Source organism: Perognathus longimembris, chromosome 8 (assembly GCF_023159225.1).
Source record: "Perognathus longimembris pacificus isolate PPM17 chromosome 8, ASM2315922v1, whole genome shotgun sequence".
Taxonomy (NCBI): domain Eukaryota; kingdom Metazoa; phylum Chordata; class Mammalia; order Rodentia; family Heteromyidae; genus Perognathus; species Perognathus longimembris.
This window is the reverse complement of record NC_063168.1, coordinates 61,885,146-61,898,135: the sequence shown is the minus strand read 5'-3', so window position 1 is coordinate 61,898,135 and position 12,990 is coordinate 61,885,146. Positions and strand designations below refer to the sequence as shown.

The 12,990-nt window shown below is 39.5% G+C and overlaps 1 protein-coding gene across 1 annotated transcript in view; it reads left to right on the top strand.

Annotated features, from left to right (window-relative positions):
- Rab10 (RAB10, member RAS oncogene family) overlaps positions 1 to 12,990 on the top strand; it is a 55,781-nt gene that overhangs the window by 26,243 nt on the left and 16,548 nt on the right. The window contains exon 2 of the mRNA XM_048353288.1: positions 8,910 to 8,970. Coding sequence (XP_048209245.1) covers positions 8,910 to 8,970 — 61 coding nt within the window. The remainder of the gene's footprint in view (positions 1 to 8,909; positions 8,971 to 12,990) is intronic.

Genomic DNA, 12,990 nt, shown 5'->3' with positions numbered 1-12,990 from the left:
TGGTCCTCTGTCTCTTGAGTTGTCTGAAATTATAGACATGTACTACCATACCCAGCATAAAGTTCTTACATTATGCAAGAAGTAATATGATACCACTTAGTGGTCAACTGTGCTAGTGAAAATGTGTACTATAAATCTTAGAACAACCACTAATATAAATTAGGTGTATCTACTAAGCTATTAATGTCAAAAAGTAGAGAGGCTATGTTAGTATGAGACAAAATAAGACTATATAACTCAGTAGGAGAGCATTTATTTAGCATGGACAAGGTCCTGGCTATGATTTTTGCTGCCACAAAACAAGAAATACAATTGTCCTCCTACCACCAATTAGACAAAGTAAATTTCAGAACAAGGCATATGTTTCCAGAAATAACAAGATTCTTTTCAAAATGATAAATGATCAGTTTGTTGTGTTTACATACTTAATAACAATTTCAAAATAGTTGTGGAAACATTTGGATGGAGAAACAGACAGTCCACAATTACATAGTTGGACATTTCAACATTATTCTTGTAGATTGTATTGATAGAAGTGTGAAAGTATAAGTGAATGAGTCCTGAGTATTTCCACTAGCACTAGAAAATAATCAAAAACATTGTTGGGAGAGGGGGAGGTGTGGGAGAAACGAGGGAAAGGAAAAGGCAGGGAGAGAGTAAGAAAGAAAAGCTAGTTGGGTAAAAAGCTAGTTGGTGGCATTGACTTAGAATCCCAATACTGGTGGGAAAATAAAAAATAGTGCAGCCTGTTGAAAAAGTTGGTCAGTTCCTCAAAAAGTTAAACTTAAATTTACCATATGATCAGAAATTTCACCCATTGAATACTCATTGAACATACTCGAAGAAATTAAAACCAAGTATTCAAATTCATGCATACACATTTAGGGCAACACTATTCACAAAATGGCTACGAATAGATGATAGATGAATAAACAAATTGCTGTCTGTACATTCAAGGTACTATGCATCCTTTGTAAAAAGGAATGTAGTACTAATAATACATGCTACATAATGTGGGTGGACCTTGAAAATATACAAAGTGAAAGAAGCCAAACAAAAGGTCACATGTACATTCTATTTCTATGAAAGAATCAAAATCACTTAATCATAGAAACTGAATGCAGGGACTATTGATATGGCCTAGTGGTAAAGTGTTTGCCTTGCATACATGAAGCCCTGGGTTCGATTCCCCAGCACCACATATACAGAAAACGGCCAGAAGTGGCGCTGTGGCTCAAGTGGCAGAGTGCTAGCCTTGAGCAAAAGGAAGCCAGGGACAGTGCTCAGGCCCTGAGTCCAAGGCCCAGGGCTGACCAATAAAAAACAAACAAGCAAACAAAAAAAAAGAAATTTGAAATTTAGAAAAAAGCCAGAAGTGGTGCTGTGGCTCAAGTGGTAGAGTGCTAGCCTTGAGCAAAAAGAAGCCAGGGACAGTGCTCAGGCCCTGAGTTCAAGCCCCAGGACTGGCAAAACAACAACAAAAACCCCACAAAAAAACAATGCAGATTGGTGATTCCCCTAGTCTTGCAAGAAAGAAAGAATAGGAAGTAGCTGTTTAATTGATGTGGGCTCTCTCTACTTCGTCTTCTTCATCTTCTTTCTTTTTCTTTTGTTGGTCATGGGGCTTGAACCTCTGGGTCTGGGTGCTGTTTCTAAGCTCTTTTGCTTAGGCTAGCACTCTACCATTTTGAGCAACAGTACCACTTCTTGTTTTCTGGTGGTTAATTGGAGATAAGAGTCTCACAGACTTTCCAGCCCAGGCTGGCTTGAACTGAGATCCTCAGATCTCAGCCTCCTGAGTAGCTAGTATTACAGGCATGTGCCACCAGCTTAAGAATATTTTTATGAATACTAAATGAAATTACTTACTGGCATTGGTGACTCCTGTATACAAGCTACTTAAGAAGCTGAGCTCTTGGAAGATTGAGATTTGAAGCCATCTGGGCAGATGTCCATATGACTTCATCTCTGGTTAACCAGGAAAGGCTGTGCTGGAGGTGTTACTTAAGTGGTAGAGCAAGTGGTAGCCATGAGCAAGAAAGCTGAACAAGTTCTGAATTCAGATAGGCCCTGAGTTCAAGTAAGTCCTGATACCAGTTTGAAAAAAATTGTACCAACTATGCACGTACTCTACCATTGAGTCACACCACCAATGTTATTGTTCCTCATTTGTAGAAATAATAGAATGAGGTAGGATTGCATTTTTTAGAAAGATACCATTGAGTGTTAACTAAGCTATATATATGGGAAAGGAACTTGGCTTGAGGCATCGATCAAGTCTGTAGAGTGCTTGCCTAGCAAGTATGAATAAGCCCCAGTACTACAGGCTCCCTCAGCAGGAACTTTATCACCTGTGCAGGCAGATAGATAGATAGTTAGATAAATGGATGGATGGATGGATGGATGGATGGATGGGTTGATTGATGTGCCCATTAGCAAAATTGCCTTTTCAAGATTTGTTAGTTATAGAGCTGAGACTAGAACCTCATTTCTTAAACTTCAGAGTAAGAGGAATAAAAAAAAAAATAGGTTTTGTTTTGTGCTGGTACTGGGGCTTGAACTCGGGGCCTGGTGCTGTCCCTTAGCTTTTTCACTCAAGGCTAGTTAGTACTGTACCACTTGAGTCACAGCTTCACTTCCAGCTTTTGGTGGTTAACTGGAGATAATAGTCTTAATAGACCTGTGCCCCTGCCCTTTTTGCTTCCCCCCCCCCCCCCAATAAGGTTTCACTTTTTACCCAGACTTGCTTGGGCTGCAGTCCTTCTGCTGGGATAACAGGCACATGCCACCAAGCCCTGCTTTTTGTTGATTGAGATGGGGGTCTCCTAAACTTTGCCTGGAGTAGTTTTGAACCACGGTCCTCCCAGTCTCGATCTCCTGAGTAGCTGAGATTGCAGGCATGAGCTACTGCATCCAGTTTGGGCTTCTTGATTTCTCTCTGGATAAGGAAGAAAACACTTGGTTTTTAGTTAGTAAAAACTGTAGGTATTGGTCATTTCTAAATTGATAAACTTTGATTGTCTGGAGTTTGTTATAAACAGTAGTTTCTACTGTTTATAGTGGCTAAAGGTTGCAGTTAGTCCTCTTGCCACTGGATGGTGCTTGTGCAACATCATTAAATCAAATATATTGTTACTGTTTCTCTATTGAGCAGCTGAAAATTGATAAAGGAGTTGACTAGTAGACTACAGTAAATTGAAGTACTCTTTGGAGTTGAGTCCCAGAAATCTGCAAAAAGTAGAAATTCCTTTAATGCGCTTTTACATTAAATTAAAAATAACCAATAGAATCTAATAATTCGTCCTGTCAAAATCTTGATCGTAGATTTTTCCTGCCTTGGCAGCTGAGGTAATGATTTTGTCTGACCCCTAAATTTTATTATTCTTTCTTTCTGTCCATCCACCAATTCATCCATCTGTCCCTCCATCCCTCCATCTATCAATCTGTATCGGTGCTACTTACTGGGCTTGAACTCAGAGCCTTACACTCTAGCTTGCTTCGCTTGCTCAAGACTAACGATTGGGGGCTAGGAATATGGCCTAGTGGCAAGAGTGCTTGCCTCATATACATGAAGCCTTGGGTTCGATTCCTCAGCACCACATATATAGAAAACTGCCAGAAGTGGCGCTGTGGCTCAAGTAGTAGAGTGCTAGCCTTGAGCAAAAAGAGGCCAGGGACAGTGCTTAGGCCCTGAGTTCAAGGCCCAGGACTGGCAAAACAAACAAACCTAACGATTGGGCTACACTTCCAATTTTGCTTGTTAAATGCACATAGGGTTTTGAAGATTTTTCTGCCTTGCACCTTGATCTTTCAGAGTTAGTGTGAGTAGCTAGGATTATAGATGTGAGCCACCAGTACCTGGCTCTGCTTTTATCTTAATTAAAAATGTTCCATACTGATATAAGTGTGCATGGAAAGTATATCTTAGTATAATGAAGGTATTTACTTGGAAAGAGATTAGACTGCAAAAATTGTATTTGTGATTGCAGGAGGTTGGTACTGTACCACAGGAGCCATATGTACCTCCAGTCCTGCTTTTTAGATGGTTATTTTGCTTTTGTCTTTTTTTTTTTTTTGGTCGTTTCTTTTTTGGTACTGGGGATCAAACCCACGACATTGCACTTGCTGCTAGGCGAGTGCCTTGCCACTGAGCTACATCTCAGCCATAGATGGTTATTTTGGAGGTTGAATCTAACCAGCTTTTCTTCCCAGGCTGGCCTCAAATTGTGGTCCTCCAGAATAGCTAGGATTGTAGCCCCGAATAGCCAGGATTATAGGCATAAACCACTAACCCAGCATGACATTACTTTTTGTGTATGTTAGTACTAGGGGTTTGAATTCAGGACCCCATGCTCTCACTTGGCTTATCTGTTCAAGAATGGTGCTCTACCTCACCAGCCGGGGCAGGAAAGTCCATGAGACTCTTATCTCCACTCCATGAGAAAACTGGAAATGGAGCTGTGTTCGAAGTGGTAGTGTACTAGCCTTGAGCAAAAGAGCTCAGGGACAGTGCCCAGGCCCTGAGTTCAAGCCCCATGACCGACCCCTTCCCCCTCCCAAAAAAGGGCTTTGAATGTGATTTAGTGGTAGAGTGCTTGCCTCGCATCATGATTGAGGCCCTGGGTTCGATTCCTCAGTACCACATAAATAATAATAAAATCATGTTTTAAAAATGTCAGTATTCGGGCTGGGGATATGGCCTAGTGGCAAGAGTGCCTGCCTCATATACATGAGGCCCTGGGTTCGATTCCCCAGCACCACATATACAGAAAATGGTCAGAAGTGGCGCTGTGGCTCAAGTGGCAGAGTACTGTGATTGAGCAAAAGAAGCCAGGGACAGTGCTCAGGCCCTGAGTCCAAGCCCCAGGACTGGCCAAAAAAAAAAAAAGTCAGTATTCCCCAGCTCCCGAGTCTGGGCCCTGTTCCTGCTGCACTCGTGGTCCGCAGTTTCTGCTCCCAAGTCTGGGCTGCGACCAAGGCCGGTCAGTTCACTTTTTGTTCACTTTTTACTTCCCCAATAAAACTGTCTTTTTGTAAAAAAAAAAAAAAAAAAAAGTCAGTATTCTCCTTCAGCTTTTTTTTCTTCCCTGCTCATTAAGATGTATCATAATGGTGTTCTGAGGTGAGAAATGATGCTCTTCTCCTTCATGCCCCATTTTTCTTTTTCTTTTTTGCCAGTCCTGGGTCTTGAACTCAGGGCCTGCATACTGTACTATCTCTGGCTTCTTCTTTTTGCTCAAGGCTAGCACTCAAGCCACAGTGCCATTTCTGGCTTTAAAAAATATATATATATATATGGTGCTGAGGAATCGAACCCAGGGCTTCATGTATGCAAAGCAAGCACTCTACCACTAGGCTATATTCCCAGGCCCCCCCACTCTCGTCTTTAACTGCTTTGGTGTCTCATTTTACTCCTTAATCCAAGGCTATGAAGAGCTGATTAGAAGTACTTGTTAAGCTATGGATTTTACCTTATGGTCTGCTTTTCTTCAAGATCTCTTTTGCTTTACATCCTTTATCTGTTTATTCAATAAAACTTTTGTTGTTGTTGCTACTCTTATCAGGCTTTTTTCTGGATGCTTGGCATTTAAATGAAACAGATAAATATCCCATCTTTTGTGGATATTACATTGTGTTGGAGGAAGACAAATTAGCAAAATGTTAAAAAGCAAGGAATGGGAATAGAGACCAATGACAGTCAGTGGGAAAGGGCATAGAGAAGCCTTACTAACTAGATTGAATGCTAAGGGAAAAGGCTGGCTAGAAGTTGAGTATACCAGCTTCGGGAACAATGTAAATGTCCTCTGCTGGAAATATGCCAGACATATATATGTAACAACAAAACAAAGGTCAGTACAGTTAGCTGGATCAATATAGAGCATGCTGAGGACTTGGAGAAGGTTCAGTGGTGGTACTGCAGAATGACCTTCCGGTTATTTTAGAATTTCAGTCCTGTGAGAGATGGGATTTGGAGATTCCTAATAAGCAGTTGAATGTATTGAATGGAGTTTAGAGGAGAGGCCTCTGCTATGATCTGAATCAATATATATGTAGAATTAAGAGCCATGTAAGCAGAGAACGTCTCTATTTAGGGAGATGAGAACTAAATGAAGACTAAAAAGAGAAATTCAGCTGGTTGCTGGTGGCTCAAACCTGTAATCCTACACAGGTAAAACCTATGAGACTATCTCCAACTAACCACGACAAAGCTGGAAGTGGAGCTGTGTGGCTTAAGTGGTAGAGCACTAGCCTTGAGCAAAAAAGCTCAGACGCAGTGCCTGGCCCTGAGTTCAAGCCCACAGACTGGCACAAAACATGATACAACTTTGGGTTTTCATTTAAATCTTTGAATTATAGTATTCTGTGCTTAAATAAAGGCTTAGGACCTTTCCTGTCTCTCTAGTACGGCTGTTACAAAAGGGAATCCTAACACCTCTACAGTACAATTAACACCTGTTTTTTTATTTTTATTTTTTGGCCAGTCCTGGGCCTTGGATCAGGGCCTGAGCACTGTCCCTGGCTTCTTTTTGCTCAAAGCTAGCACTCTGCCACTTAAGCCACAGTGCCACTTCTGCCTGTTTTCTGTATATGTGGTGCTGGGGAATCGAACCCAGGGCCTCATGTATACGAGGCAGGCACTCTTGCCACTAGGCCATATCCCAGCCCAACACCTGTTTTTTTTTTTTTTAATCTTTTTTTATTTTCTCTTTCCTTTTTGTTTCTAGCCTAAAGGAGTTTTTCTTAATTTTTTAAAGTTCTTGTTACATATCACTTTTACAGATGCTTTGTAGTGGAATACATTTCCGTTTATTGAATCTGCTCCAAGGTCTGGTTTTTGATGATTGCAGATTTGCTTACAATGTATTTTCTGAATAGAGATATTAGCCTTCTCACTTTGCTTTCTGCTAGCTGTTTGTTTATTCATTTATTTCACCCAAGACAAGTAGACTATTTTACTTATATCACTCATCTTAAAGATGTTACAGTCATAACAAAGCTTCATAGTTCTCATGTAGAAAGGGTAAAGGTGTATGCCAGAACTCACAAATTTTTTTTATGTTGTTTGGAGTTCCTGTTATAAAGTCTTGAATTTTCTAATGATGTTTAATATATAGTTCACACTTCTATCTTGATTGACCTTTTTGTTTTGAAGTTTTTTCTCTATTATTTTGTTTCAGTTTTGTTTCCCAATGTAATTTCTTTTTAAACATCTTAATTGGTTTTATTTTCAATTCTGTAACCAGGCAACACTTCATTGAGCAAAATAGAGTGAATATTCCCCTTCCTAAGATAAGCTTGTAATGCTGTAAATTTTTCTTTAAATACTACCGTCACCTGTTCCTGTCACCTGTATCCCACAGATTTTAATTATTTTTCTAACTTAGATTGTAATTTCTCTTTTGATCCAAGTATTATCCAAATATCTGGAAAGTTTTCCATATGTCTTTGTCTTATTGATTTACAGTTTGATTTATTGTAGTCAGAAGATATGCTTTGTGTGATTTTAATACTATATATATATTTTTTTTTGGTTGGTTGTGGGTCTTGAACTCAGAGCCTGGGTGCTGTCCTTAAGCTCTTTTGCTCAAGACTAATGCTCTACCACCTTGAACCACAGCTCCACTTTGGTTTTCTGGTGGTTAATTGGAAATAAAGAGTCTCATGGCTTTCTTTTTCTTTTTTAATTTTTGGCCAGTCCTGGGGCTTGGACTCAGGGCCTGAGCACTGTCCCTGCCACTTGAACCACAGCGCCACTTCTGGCCATTTTCTGTATATGTGGTGCTGGAGAATTGAACCCAGGGCCTCATGTATACGAGGCAAGCGCTCTTGCCACTAGGCCATATCCCCAGCCCCATCATGGCTTTTCTTGATTGGGCTGTCTTTGAACCTCAGTATTGGTCCTCAGATCTCGGGCTCCTGAGTTGCTAGGATTATAGGCATGAGCCACCATCACCCAGAGATTTCAGTACTCTTAAATGTATTGAATTTTATTTTTGTTGGTGTTAGGGCTTGAACTCAGGGCTTGGGCACTGTCTCCAAACTTCTTTAGCTCAAGGCTAGCACTCTACCACTTGAACCACAGTGCCACTTCTGGCCTTTTTTGTTTATGTGGTACTGAGGAATCTTCATGCATGCTAGGCAAGCACTCTACCACTAAGCCACACTCCCAGCTCCTGTATTACTCATTTTCTTTCCATAGTTCAAAAAACTGGTTAGTAAGAAAGTGGTGTTACAGTCTCCAATTATTAAATTTTAATTTCTTAGATTTTACTTTAAAATTTCTCTCTCTCTCTCTCTCTCGCTCGCTCGCTTTAACTCAGGGCCTGAGCACTGTCCCTGAGCTTCTTTTTGCTCAAGGCTAGCACCCTACTACTTGAGCCCATAGCACCACTTCTGGCTTCTTCTATATATGTGGTGCTGAGGAATTGAACCCAGGGTCTCATGTATATGAAGCAAGCACTCTACCACTAGGCCACATTTCTAGCCGATTTTAAAATCTCTTTTTATGAGCTATTTCTATCATCCTGGATCTCATTACTCAGGCTTAAAGTTGGGGACACATTTACTCAGGGTTACATTCTTAGCAAATATCCAGAACCAAACAATCAAAAGCTTATATAATTTGATAATTCATTAAACATACCGCAAACTCTGTTCCAAGTTAGGACCTTTTTATATATGTTGTTGATATTCTCAATCCTCAAGCTTCTCCTAGCTTCTATAGCTAGACCGAGCACTCTAAAGTACCAGTTCATCTTTGAACTCTAGCTTCTGGCTACTGTTTTCTTTGACCTCATCTCTCATTGTTTTATTCTCATCACTGTGACCTTTTTACTCTGATAGATTTTACTATAGCCAAGAACAAAGCTACAGTTAGAATTTATCCCCCCCCCCTTTTTTTGTTACAGGAATAGACTTCAAGATCAAAACAGTTGAATTACAAGGAAAAAAGATCAAGCTACAGATATGGTAAGTAATGCTAATTTATTTACTTTGTATAGCAAAATGCCAAGTTAAGATTTGGCAATGAAATTCTTCCTTGTTGTTTAGATCTTGTTAAGCTTCCATATATAAAGCAAGTAACTATTCAATGGGAAAAAATACATTGCTATGGACTTTGGATTCGTAAGATCTATCTTTACTTACCCTGTAAACTTGGGCAAGTGACTTTAGGCTTTATTCCATCATATGTAAAACGGAATTAATGCTACCTATCACCTGAATGAAGATTGCATGAAATAATCGGTGTAAAAGCCTTTGGTACAATGCTTTACTAACAGTCATCTAATATAAAAAGTTCTCTTATAAATTTTTTTTTGACAGTCCTGGGGCTTGGACGCAGGGCCTGAGCACTGTCCCTGGCTTCTTTTTGCTCAAGGCTAGCATGTAGTGCTGAGGAGTCGAACTCAGGGCTTTGTGCATACTAAGCAAGCACTCTACCGCTAAGCCACATACCCAGCCCCAATCTTTTTGTTGCTTTGAAAGTCTTAAGCTAAAGTATTATCCTTAAAATGTTTTTATTTTATTTTATTTTTGTTGGTTGTGGGGCTTGAACCCAGGGCCTGGGTGCTGTCCCTGAGCTCTTGTTCAAAGCTAGCACTCAATCACTGTGAGCCACAGCTCCATTTCTGGTTTTCTGATGGTCAATTGGAGATAAGAGTCTCACAGACTTTCCTGCCCCAGCAGACTTTGAACTGTGATCCTCAGATCTTAGCCTTTTGAGTAGCTCGATAAAAGGCGTGAGCCACCAGCACCCAACTTTGTTTTTAACTTCTTGTTAAAAGGACTAGGGCAATCACTTCAGCAATTACAATAGAAACATAAAGAGAAATCAGCATAGTCCATGCACGTGTTATGCAGACTTTTGACGTATTCCGTATTTTTAACTTTCAGATGATAAAATTGTAATGTGGATAATAAAATTATTAGATTGATGCTAAAATTGTTCAAGTTGACTGTAGTTTGGTTATTCGAAAGAAGCTTTAAATTTTGGTAAAAACATAAATGATGTACATAATGACAGGTCAATGTAGCTCAGTGGTATTCTTTCTCATGTAGATCTCATGTAGACTATTAAGTCTTTCAGAGGCCCTTAAGACTGATCTAGGCAGAGTGTGTGCTTAGCAAGTATGAAGCCTTGAGTTCAAATCACCATACTATCTAAAAAGAAAAATACTCATCTATAAGAAGTCTTTACCATATCTATAAAACTAAAGCATAGCACACGAATGACAACATTTCTTAAAAGTTGTTTAATTTTGGACCTTTTGTTTTGTTAATGCTGGTCCTGGAGCTTGAATTTAGGGCCTGGGTGCTGTTCTAAGCTCCTGAGTTGTTGCTTCCCTTCTCCTTCAGGCTAGTGCTCTACAACTTGAGACACAGCTCCACTTCCAGGTTTTTGGTGATTGGAGATAAGGGTCTTTCTGCCTGGACTTGGCTTCAAATAGTGATCCTCATATTTCTACTTCATGAGTAGCTAAGATTACAGATATGAGCTAATTTTAGGCATTTTCAACAGAGCTACTTGAGATAAACTGCTTTTGCATGCTAACATTTCAGAGAGGAAGAATTCATGTTGCTCAAAATTAAAGACACAAGAGAGAAACCTATAGTAATTCAGGAAGGCTTTAAAAAAAGCATGAAATGCCAGTTAGTCTACATTTAGGATACCTTGAAATTCAAAACTATCTTCACCTTTAGTGCTTTGCTTCCAATTACTTAAAAAGCACAGTGATGTATATCTCTCTAACTCAGATAAATATATTCCGACTCATTTCAGCATGGAAAAATGCTTGTTCAATAATTAAATATTAGTCTTGGAAACTTTTCAATCTGTGCTAAAGGTTTGTCTTATTTTTCTTTATTTGAATTATATTCAGGTCTTTTTAACCCTCAAGAATCTGTCCACCTATCTGTCACATATGGGTGGAGGTAGGTCTCCCTCCAAGCCTAAATTTAACTTGTTTGATAGAGAAAAGCTTTCAAAAACTTGAGTCTGCAGAAAGTTTCCACCACAATATACTTTGCTAGTTAGATTTTCCATAGAATAGTTGATTTATCAGAAAAGTAACCATACTAGTTCACTTCAAACCTACCTTGTCTTTGTTTCTTTTTTAAATTATTATCTTGAAGTAGTTGTTTTAAAACAAATCATGTTTTTGAAGAAGTGTCAACATTTGTATCTTGTACCAGCAGCAAATTTTACATCATTTAGTTACCTAAAGCCAGAAGTTTCCTTTTGTGCAAGGATTAACCATCTGCTTCTTTAGGGTGCCATGATTCTTCCTATTCCCTTAACTCCCCCATCCAGTTCATTAGCAAAAGCCCTGTTGTTTTTCTCCCTAAACTGTATCTTGAATCCATATATAGTTCTTTTCTATTCAAAGTAACCCCTTGTCATTGCCCACTTTTACCTTTTCCTTGGACTTTGTAGAGATTATCATATCCTAACAGATCCACACTCCTTCCCTTCTTTCAGTGCTTTTCCATATAACGACTATATTTATCTTTCTCAAAACAACGTGATTGTAGTTGTCTTTACTTCCCTTATGTAGATAACCCATTTGACTATGTTGCATTTCAAATGCTAGTTCAGATTCCTTCCCACCATTTATAGAGTGAGCTGCTACCCAGCTTTCTGACCTTATCTTTGTGTGCTGCTCACTCTCCTCTCATATATAATTTCCATCTGCCAACTGGTAACTTTTTTTTTTTCTTTTTGGCAGTACTCAAGCCTTTATGCTTGCTATGCAGGTGCTTTGCCACTGGAGTCATGCCACCAGCTATTTTGCTTTCGGTTATTACTCTGGGCCTGGTACTGATGGCTCACACCTGTAGTCCTAGCTACTCAGGAGGATGGGATCTCAGGATGGCAGTTCAAAGCCAGCCCAGGCAGGAAAATATGTGAGTGAGACTTAGGTCCAGTTAAGCACCAGAAAATGAAGTGGAGCTATAGCTCTAAGTAGTAGAGCAAAACAAAACCCCAAATGTTATGAAATTTGTGGCCTTTGCCTTGCAGAACAGATTGTTGTTGCCTCTGGCCTGTTGAGTGCTGTCAGTGCCCAGACTAAAAATAACTGACATAACAGCAGCCAGAGTACACAGCTTCCCTGACCCTACATGTGAGACTGACAATTAAGGAAACAAGCTATTTTAGTTCCAGGGGACATATCACTCCTATGACATGTCACAGGGAAAAGTACTATTTTACAACATTCAGCTGTAACTCTTATTTTATGTAAGGAAAATTCTCTGGCTTATATAATTTTAGAAACCCGGTCATGGTAAGTAGACTAGGAAGAAATAATAGGCAATAATTGAATGGTTTTAAAAACAAACTTTGAAGCTTGCATTGTGACAGAAAGGGAAGTTGTGAAAATGTATAATTGTTCTTCAGATATTTAACATGTGTTTAGGGCCTACTAGTTTGAACCTACTGGATTGGGTGTATGTGTATGCAGATTTAAAACCAGTGTGTTCAGTGTACAGTATGCAAGCAGCTGTGGCCCTGAGCTCAGGGTTACCAGGTATCTAGAGGTAGTGAGGCGCAAGGATCCTGTTTTTTGGTTCAAAATAAATTGCTCGTTGTCTACAGCTGATGGAGGCTGGCATGTTGAGCCTTCAGGCACATGACTCAAAAGTATCATTTGAGATCAAGAAAGTTCAAGGTTATGTTGTAGGACAGAGACAGTTTTGCTGAAATATGCAAGCATGAAAGCTACAGGTGAAAATAGGATACAGAACACTCAGTAATCAAAGGGAGGTGATCATAGAAAAAGAAAGAAAATGATTAGGTATAAGAGAGATGGAGACAGCAGTCAAGGGACAGAGAGTAGTGTGCCTTGGTGAAAGCAAACTTACCTGGAACACAAAACAGTCATTGCTTTTCTTTTCAAAGGGGCCAATTTTAATATGTTATCTTCTATACTGATATTTCATTACTCCCGACATTGTAATAGAAAACTAGCTAGGTACTATTGATGTAGGTTT